Here is a 10,579-nt window from a genome sequence, read left to right on the forward strand (position 1 = left end):
GTGCACCAATATATGTCCCCTCAACTGTAGCTTGATAACTCACCTGGTGTAACATTCGGGGTATAAAATTCAACTTCCTCATTTCCTTTCTCTAGAAGTGATGATAATATGATGTTCAGCTGCGCCTAAAAGGAAAAAATGCTGAAGGTGCATATGGTTAATGAAAGTTTAAAGCTGCAGTATGTCGAGTAATGTACAAATAAAAACTATTCTTTCTGAATCGTTTTGGGTGACTGTTTTGAAGACGGGGGTCCTTAAGAAACTCAAAAAGAAAAAAAATCAATATGGGAAGTACTTATATAATATATAAGAAAGAGCTACAATAACAAGAGTTGGTTTAGTGTGGTTATGACTGAATGTGCATCACTTGAATGTTATCTGTAAAGAAATTGAAAAAGAAATTTAGAAGTTGGATTTGATGGCTCCAGTTTCAATAAAGTTGGTCAGCGCTACTCAAAAATTATATTTTCACACATGGTAGCTTTCATTTACTTTACCATATTGATTCAATATGCATACAATAAATTCAAACAATTTTGCAACTGAAAGAAACTAGAAACAAAGTATGCTTTTCTAACATGAGAGTTTTCACATCCTTTTTTTGGTCTCTCCACATTGATGACCTACAAATATGCAAAAAGCATTCTATTCCAAGTATCAGGAACTCCAGGCAAACACCAATGTATACAATCTGCAAAATGTAATGGATCTGCTTTTTGCTTATCAGTTAACAATTTGCCTCCTAATTCACCATAAAGTGATGCATGTCCATCAATTCTGTAGTCAGATAGTTGTGTGATGTTAAGAACAGTAACGGGCACTTTCATCCTCCCTAATACATCAGCCACTGCCTTCATCATACCCATCTTTGAACCAGCTCCCCAGTGCTCTTTTTTCGTTACTGGTCTTGTCTCATTGAAGCACTTGATGCCTTTCATGTTCCCCCAATCTTCATTTCTGAAAATTAAAACAGGTTTTGGAATTAATGCTGCAGTGAGTATTGAGCTCAAACAAGTTGTGACAAATGTTTTCTATCAGGGTATAAACTTAGGAAAAAGTCCAAATTAACTCCTTTGCTATATGAAATATCTTATTTTTAACCTCTTGTATACTTTGGGGGCATTCACATCCTTACTATTAACAAATTGTCTCGAATTTTGACTTTCTTGGAGCTCCAACATGGACCAGTGGATTACCCGTGTTAAAATACTATAAAAAAAAAAAGGTCCAAATGTAGACGACTTGCTAATGGCAAGGGTATGAATGTCTTCGAAGTATAATGTAGGCTAAAATGAAGACATTTCTTACAGTAGATGGATATTTTTGACCCATTTCCCTTCAAGGACTCAGTATATTTTAACCCTGTTTTAGTAGGTAGCGTGCCTCATTTCAGGGCTTGAAAATACTTCAGAAACGTACCTTTGGTGCGTAGGTGACATGGTGGTAAAGAACACCCTTGTTTTGTTAGTATCGATTGTTGAATCAATCCAATTTGCCCATGTCCTCAATGCTAGCTTGTAAGAAATGGCAGTATCAAATTCTTCATAGCCCTCTTCTCCATTTGCAAACTCTCCCCATCTGCATTTTTCCAAACATGTCTTAAGTCATTTAACAATACAAGTAGAAGTTCTTTGTTTCTACATTCTTTTGGAAATTTGAAAAACTTATGAATTCAATTACTTACAGTGCCTTGGCCTTAAGGCCACTCATCCACCAAACATAAGTATTGAAAACAAGGATATCTACTCCTAACCACTGTTTGGCGCGCTCTGCAATTGAATCCACTTTAACAATTCTCTGTTTAGGATCTGCTTTTATGTGAATATCTGTGTTAGACTCCACCAAGAATGGTGCCCAGTAGAATTCAATGGTGGCATTATATTCCTGAGGAATGTGGAAATTTTTAGCTGCAGATTTTGAAAATTAACAAAAATCTACAAGTTTGAGCAAGTTCTTGGAATAGTCTAAGTTTTGTGGACTGACTATCAGGTTAAATTTACCTGCAATGGCAGGTAACTTTTGTAGTAAGTCTGATAAGGTAACATAGACATATATCAATGACATGTTATGCACTGATTATGTGAAATTTTTTTATACTGGTCAGTGTGTGTAACCTGTTAAACTCTTCTTGAAGAAGTTGCAGATTTTGAAACTTAACCAAAATTTACAAGCTTGAGCAAATTCTTGGAATATTTTATGTTCTGTGCACTGATATTGTACAGATCTTTTTACACTATTAAGGCTAAATCGATCTGCTATGGATGTAACTCTTCGTAGCATATCTGATATGGTAGCATGAAAAATAAAGTAATGACATGCTATTATCGGTGTTAAATTGCTCTGATCATGTGAAAATTCTTTACCCTGTCAATATATACAACTAACTAAACTCTTCTTGAAAAAGCACAGATCTTTCTTTTTGACTTGATGATTGATTACCTTAGCTTCGAAGGCAGAATGAACCGGACCTGATTTCATAGACTTCTGGCCTTCTGGGATCACAGATTGAACCAAACACACAAAAGATTCCCACATATTTCTTTGTATTGAGTCCCCAACAAACATTACCCTCTTTCCTTGAATTTTTCTGAGGGCAATCTTGGGATCAAACCTGAATTTCATTGTTAAGAATTTAGTTCAACATGTTTCTGTATTAATAATTGAGATAACAGCTAATGACAGTACTATATATTTGTTTCGTTTGCATTAAAATTTCTCTATAGAAAGAGAGAATCGAAAATGACATTTCAAGTAACTTGCTAACCTTGGCAAGATGCAGTCATGTGGCTTCCATTCCCAGTGAAGATAATCTGAATCATTTCGGCCATTCATAATACAAGAATATTGGCTGTCAACATATGGACAAGTTCTATCTGTGTAGAATGGCTTAATCGAAGTATTGAACACCCATTTTCCATTATTAAGGCTGCATTCCTCGGGATCAAACTCGAACCTATCATCTGTCGGATTGTCTAATGGACTGCTCTTAAATTCTCTATGACCTGTTAAGCCAAGAAGATGAATTTTCAACATGACAAAAGATAATTAAGGTAGCACAGCTTAGATTGAAAAAAAATAAGCTGCAGGTGTACCTGTATGGTGTTTTTTAATCTTCACCGCATTCCGTCTAGGACAAGTTTTGATCCCAAAAAGAGAACCAGAAGAAAAAGTAGTGATCCTTTCAGTGTACAATAAGACAATGAATGCTAATGCACAGAAAATTCCTGCAATTACAGGCAAAGATAGCTTTTTTCTGGCATATTTTGCCCATCCCATGATGAAAGTGTGGTGATATGGGCTCACAATTGAAAGTAGAGGGAAAAAGGTTAATTGAGAAAATAAAGTAGAAGCTGTTTACTTTAAGAAGGCTTAATGTAAGTGCACCAGAATGATGAGGTCATGAAATAAGTTTTTGGTGGACTTGTGTTCTATTATATTTTTGAGTAGGAGTGAAGTTTAAGTCTTGTATGGTTGGACATTATATTTTTATTGCAAAAAAGACCCCAATATTTTGGGCTTTCTTATGAGTCATGTGTGCATTAAAATATTTTAGTAATGAAAACACTATTTTGAAAAAAGTCCACCCACTGTATTGTGTAACTTTCAGACAGAACCAACCTTGAGTGGCCAGTAGGTGGGTAAAAGTTTTTGCTGTAGTAATGTCAATTTTCAGCTGTCTTAAATCTCCATCTTCCTGTCTCATAAGTCATGACTTGCATTTACAGTCACTTGCAGATCTTTCTGCTATAATAGGTTCAACTTATTTATCAAACAGTTGCCTTATTTGGGATCTGCAATACATGTATTTTTGTACATGTTACAATAGAATATTCTTGGAGAATGACATTCACAAAGATAATTAGAGAGATATTTCTGCCAATCTGCTAGATATCAACCAATAGTCATTTATCTAGAAAGATTGGGCCAGCTTGGACGCACCTTGACTATTAGGACACATTCTATCTCCGGTCATCACTGGGATATAGGTAACTTTGTCCCTCAAAATTTAGGCAAAAATTTCTGAATTTTTCACTTCAAAACAAAACTCTAGTAGGTTCTTCGTGACTCAATGAAACATGAATTGGCTGAGCGAAGTGTGTTAAAGGGGGTTCAATTGAATCTAACTTTGTCGGAAAACTACACTATACAAGTAGGAGAAAGCAAATATTTTTGTTTATATGTGAATTGTTGAATTACCGTGATAGCTAAGTGTATTCAGGCACTATGAAAGTTTGTATTTCTTGAATCCCCTAATTAAAATCTTGTTCCACAACTGGTGACATGCTTATGCAGACATTTTCGAACCCCATGTTACATTTCCATGTATTATATTAGGTAGACTATGCTTGCAAATGGACCTAAAGATTGTAAATCATTATTCAATCATAAAACAAGTGAGATATCATCAATCAAGAAGTTGCATCCACGAGAAGCATGTTCTGACTGGCAAATTATGCTGGTCTTTCTGTAGTGTTAGTGACTAATTAACTAGTCATTTGTTAAAAACAGATATATAACAGATTAAAGTTAGCACTATTTCCTAATCTGAGATGATGTCCAATCATTCCCTTTGATTTAATCTTTTTATTAAACAGCCATTATAATCAAACACTCTTCGTACGACAGCTGTAATTATTCATATGAACCAAACCCTCATGACCCTGACCTGGACATAACAACCATAACAAGATGGACAACCTAGTTGCCCTAATTTTCTGAAGTTCTCTGCATTTTTTTTTTCATTATTTTTCACGATTTACTTCCAAAAATACTCACCGCACCTTGTGTTTATATCAAATCATATCAACGTGTCATTGTAGGTGTTTCGAACAAAGAAAAAAAATGATTGCTAGGTGATAAGACAAGGTGAGAATGTATACTAATGAATCATGGTCAAGTGAAATATTTTTTATCCAAACATATATTGTTCATTCACTTATTTGAGATAAACACCATATGCTAATAAACTTTTTACGTTTCTTCCAATTCGTTTTGAGGTGGGATTGAGAATAATATGAGTCGTTAATCAGCAACTGAGGTGGGTCCAATATATGATGATGCACCATCAACATTCAATATCATAAGGTTGTTTGTCCAGATTTGATCTGTTCCCTTTACAAAGTAACAGACATTTTGTAGAACTTATAACATTACGGCATGTTAACTCATCTAGGTTGTAATTTGGACATGATTTCATCTCATGAGATGAAATCACGTTTTAACGTCTGATTTAGTTTAAGTTGCTTTTTTATAAACATAAAACCCCACAAGTTGTGAAAACCATCAAAATTTCAATTCTTTCTTAAGTTCGATAATAAAATTAATTTATAAACATAAAAATACCTCACAAGTTTTTTTTTTTTTTGGTAATTAGATTTTATTAATCATCAAAACTACAGCAAAATTAAGTCTCTCTAAGTAGACTCTATACAATCTTCTATGGGGTCTCCCAGACCGGTAGATGAGCCCATCTCCCTTGCAATCATCTCTCCTCCTCTGGCTGAACTCGATAATAAAATTATCATTCACTTGTTCCAGCTTGCTCCTATGTTGCAGGTGCAGGCTTTCTAAGAAATACAATTCATCAAATATATCAAACTTTCTGTTCAATAAAAATTCTGAACACAGCTGCAAAATTTAAAATGAATCCAGTTGATCCCATGTTGCCATATGTTGCTGCCTTTGCAGCCAGTGTAATAATCTGTACCAAACACTTTTCGTGAAAGTACATTCAGCAAACAGATGGTTTCTATTTTCAGGTTGCATCTTGCATAACACACACGTATTCCACTTGCATTCCCCAGTTAGCCAACCTATCACTAGTGAGCATTCTGTCGTGAAAATGAAGCCACATGGTGAATATTTAATTTTTTACAAATGGTTGTATGTTGTGCCATTACATGATTGGTCTTTGGTCCATGTCCCACCATATATCTCGAGCCTCCAAAATCTTCCTCAGCATCCACGAAGCCTATTTTGGTATGTCCATATCCTCCATTTGTTGCCCTTTTATGTAGAAAGTACAAAATATAAACGTATGGGTCAAATTTTACATCTATATTTTTTGAAATATGATTTCAAATCCCAAATCATGCCTTTTGGATGGATGATTTGGACCTACTAATCTATATATATAACAAAAGGAGGATAGTCTATAGCTTAATACCTTAAAATATACCGAGCTTTTGCCAAGTGGCGTAATATGAACAAAGCATTTAACACTTGGCAACAAATTTTATTTGATTGGATTTTAAAAAGAGTTATTAATTGCAGTTAAAATATTACCATATGAAGAATCATGTCATATAATTTAAAAAATATTCATATAATATTATTCCTTATATGGATTTTAGAATAGTTGCAATTAAAAAAATTACCATATAAGAACTAATATTATATGACAAAAAATGTGCAGACTATATTTTTCTTTTTAGGGAAATTAGAAAATTTTCAATTCAAATAATATAATAATAATAATAATAATAATAAGCTATATTATAATAAAAGGAGGATAGTCTGAGCTTAATAATCCAAACCCCGGATAATAAGTGGCGTAATATGAACAAGTTACTTGGCAACAAATTTTATTTGATTGGATTTTAAAAAGAGTTGTTAATTGCAGTTAAAATATTACCATATGAAGAATCATGTCATATAATTTAAAAAATATTCATCTAATATTATTCCTTATATGGATTTTAGAATATTTGCAATTAAAAAAAATTACCCCATATAAGAACTAATATTATATGACAAAAAATGTGCAGATATTTTTATATTCTATATTTTCTTTTAGGTCTCTCGAATATGTAGAAAATTTCTCAATTTAAATACTAGGATATTATCTCACATAATAATAATAATAATAATAATAATAATAATAATAATAATAATAATAATAATAATAATAATAATAATAATAATAATAAAAATCACCGGAGGATTAGTCTTTGATCTCCATACTGCTTAATATTAAGCTCAAGTGAGCACGCGGCCTAAAACATATGAACAAGCCATTTGGTTCCTTAACTCCCGGCCTAGTACAAATTTTATTTGATTGGATTTTAAAAAGAGTTATTAATTGCAGTTCTTCTTGAAGTCAAAATCTATATTACCATATGAAGAATCATGTCATATAATTTAAAAAATATTCATATAATATTACAAATTTACCTCTATACCGGGTTTTCTCCAATTACATTTGCCCCGAATCTCACTATTTGCAATTAAAAAAGCTTCATTCCATTTTCGACCATATAAGAAATAATATTATATGACAAAAAATGTGTTTGTAGAGAGTTTGGGTTTTTATCGTTGATATCTATATTTTTCTTTTTAGGGAAATTAGAAAATTTTCAATTCAAATACCACGGTGGTGCACGTTTGACTAACGTACACCTAAAGACCAGGTTAGAGAGAGAGAAAAGATATTATTGATCAAACTTTAGTTCAATAAAAAAAATAATAATAATAATAATAATAAAACATAATATATAATAATAATATTTAATACAAATGGTTGGTAATAATTGGTAAATAATAAACTTATAATAAAAATATAATAATAAATTTTACATTTATATTAAATCAATAAATCCCAAATCATGCCTTTTTGGATGATTTGGACCTTAATATATTATAATAAAAGGATGATAGTCTAGCTTAATATTAAGCCAAGTGGCATAATATGAACAAGGTTTTATTTGATTGGATTTTAAAAAGAGTTATTAAATGATTGTATGAAGAATCATCTCATATAATTTAAAAAATATTCATATAATATTATTCCTTTGTCATTTTAGAATTTCAATTAAAAAAATTACCATATAAGAACTAATATTATATGACAAAATGTACCTTTTTTAAAATTGTTTTCAATTCAAATACTAGGATATTATCTAATAATAATAATAATAATAATAATAATAATAATAATAATAATAATAATCTATATTATAATAAAAGGAGGATAGTCTAGCTTAATATTAAGCCAAGTTTTCAAGCCACTTGGCAACAAATTTTATTTGATTGGATTTTAAAAAGAGTTATTAATTGAAAATATTAATATGAAGAATCAAGTCATATAATTTAAAAAATATTCATATAATATTATTCCTTATATGGATTTTAGAATATTTGCAATTAAAAAAAATTACCATATAAGAAATAATATTATATGACAAAAAATGTGCTGATTATATTTTTCTTTTTAGGGAAATTAGAAAATTTTTAATTCAAATACTAGGATATTATCAGCACATAATAATAATAATATCTACATTATAATAAAAGGAAGATAGTCTAGCTTAATATTAAGCCAAGTGGCGTAATATGAACAAGCCACTTGGCAACAAATTTTATTTGATTGGATTTTAAAAAGAGTTATTAATTGCAGTTAAAATATTACCATATGAAGAATCATGTCATATCATTTAAAAAATATTCATATAACATTATTCCTTATATGGATTTTAGAATATTTGCAATTAAAAAAATCACCATATAAGAAATAATATTATATGACAAAAAATTAGATATTTTTCTTTTTAGGGAAATTAAAAATTTTCATTTCAAATACTAAGATATTATCAAGACATAATAATAATAATAATAATAATAATAATAATAATAATAATAATAATAATAATAATAATAATAATAATAATAATAATAATAATAATAATAATAATAATAATAATAATAATAATAATAATAATCTATATTAATAAAAGGAGGATAGTCTAGCTTAATATTAAGCCAAGTGGAGTAATATGAGCAAGCCACTTGGCAACAAATTTTATTTGATTAGATTTTAAAAAGAGTTATTAATTGCAGTTAAAATATTACCATATGAAGAATCATGCCATATAATTTAAAAATATTCATATAATATTATTCCTTATATGGATTTTAAAATATTTGCAATTAAAAAAAATTACCATATAAGAACTAATATTATATGACAAAAAATGTGCAGAATATATTTTTCTTTTTAGGGAAATAAGAAAACTTTCAATTCAAATGCTAGGATATTATCAGCACATAATAATAATAATAATAATAATAATAATAATAATAATAATAATAATAATAATAATAATAATAATAATAATCTATATTATAATAAAAAGGATAGTCTAGCTTAATATTAAGCCAAGTGGCTTAATATGAACAAGTCACTATTTTATTTTGGATTTTACAAAGAGTTATTAATTGCATATTACCATATGAAGAATCATGTCATATAATTTAAAAAATATTCATATAATATTATTCCTTATATGGATTTTAGAATATTTGAATTAAAAAAATTAATATAAGAAATAATATTATATGACAAAAAATGTGCAAACTATATTTTTCTTTTTAAAATTAGAAAATTTTAACAATTCAAATACTAGGATATTATCGTGAGCATAATAATAATAATAATAATAATAATAATAATAATAATAATAATAATAATAATAATAATAATAATAATAATAATAATAATAATCTATATTATAATAAAAGGAGGGTAGTCTAGCTTAATATTAAGTTAAAGAGCGCAGTATTATAAAATTGGTTATTGATGTTATAGGTAAAATGATTGTATGTGAAATATAAATTTAAATGGAATTCTTTGTCAATTTCAATCCAAATATTGCATTACCAAAATTGTTTCCTAGATTTCTACCATTTATGTTCAGATGTAATTCTGCCTATCTTACTTTTTTCCCCACATTTAGATGTGATACATTGACCTACATTGAATATTTTTTGAAGAGAAAATTCTATCCTTATTTTATTGAATTAGAATTATCTATACCTATATCTTTTATATGAAAATTTTATTTGTATTAATAATCGCTTTAATTTGGTTATAAGATTCTGATTTTTGCATTTGGGTTATTATTTAAGGAAAAAAGGATTTGATTTTGGGTTAGTAACAGAAAATTGCCAACCCATATGATTTGTCATTAAAAGCTCCATTAAAAATGTGTGAGTCATTAGATAAGGGAAAAAAACTGTAGTCTTGGTTTACTTTCCACATTTAGAAAAAGATTTGGTTGTTCTAGACTTCCAATAATATAGTGAGATTGTTCTAAATTTAACATAGCACAATAAAATAAATTTTCTCCATCCATAACTTGCCAAATTTATCATATAATTAAAATAGATTAACACGCATATTACAAATAGTTTAAATTAGAATATATACAATTCAAATTTTAACATATAAAAAATAATATTATGATCTGCATATTATTTAATTTATTGCATTTATTTCTTTTACTCTGTTTAGATTTTGAAGAAAAATATTAATTTTGCCTATGAAAATGAATAAATGATTAACAAACAAGCAACACATATGGTAAAATAATATTGTGAGCAAGAGCCTTTTCAAAAAAAAAAAAAAAAATCTATGGGGATTACTATATAATATATATACGAATCTTCGGCGTATATATATATAAAAAAAAAACTAGGTTGAGGTCATTACTTTCTTCAAAGAAACGACTTTGAAAACTAATTTTATCTGTGAGATATCGATATATATATATAACAAATAAGTCTAGCCTAGGATTATAGCAAG

General features: G+C 29.0%; 1 protein-coding gene across 1 annotated transcript; it reads right to left on the reverse strand.

Moving 5' to 3' along the window:
- Positions 1-460: 460 nt before the first annotated feature.
- LOC132056962 (protein trichome birefringence-like 3) lies at positions 461-3,413 on the reverse strand. The gene is made up of 6 exons (XM_059449369.1): positions 3,093-3,413; positions 2,765-3,002; positions 2,440-2,611; positions 1,685-1,884; positions 1,420-1,578; positions 461-957 (listed from the first exon to the last, which is right to left on the reverse strand). The coding sequence occupies exons 1-6, from the start codon at positions 3,274-3,276 to the stop codon at positions 624-626; spliced, it is 1,287 nt and encodes a 428-aa protein (XP_059305352.1). The 5' UTR covers positions 3,277-3,413; the 3' UTR covers positions 461-623.
- Positions 3,414-10,579: the final 7,166 nt, after the last annotated feature.

This window comes from Lycium ferocissimum, chromosome 5 (assembly GCF_029784015.1).
Source record: "Lycium ferocissimum isolate CSIRO_LF1 chromosome 5, AGI_CSIRO_Lferr_CH_V1, whole genome shotgun sequence".
NCBI classification, from domain to species: Eukaryota; Viridiplantae; Streptophyta; class Magnoliopsida; order Solanales; family Solanaceae; genus Lycium; species Lycium ferocissimum.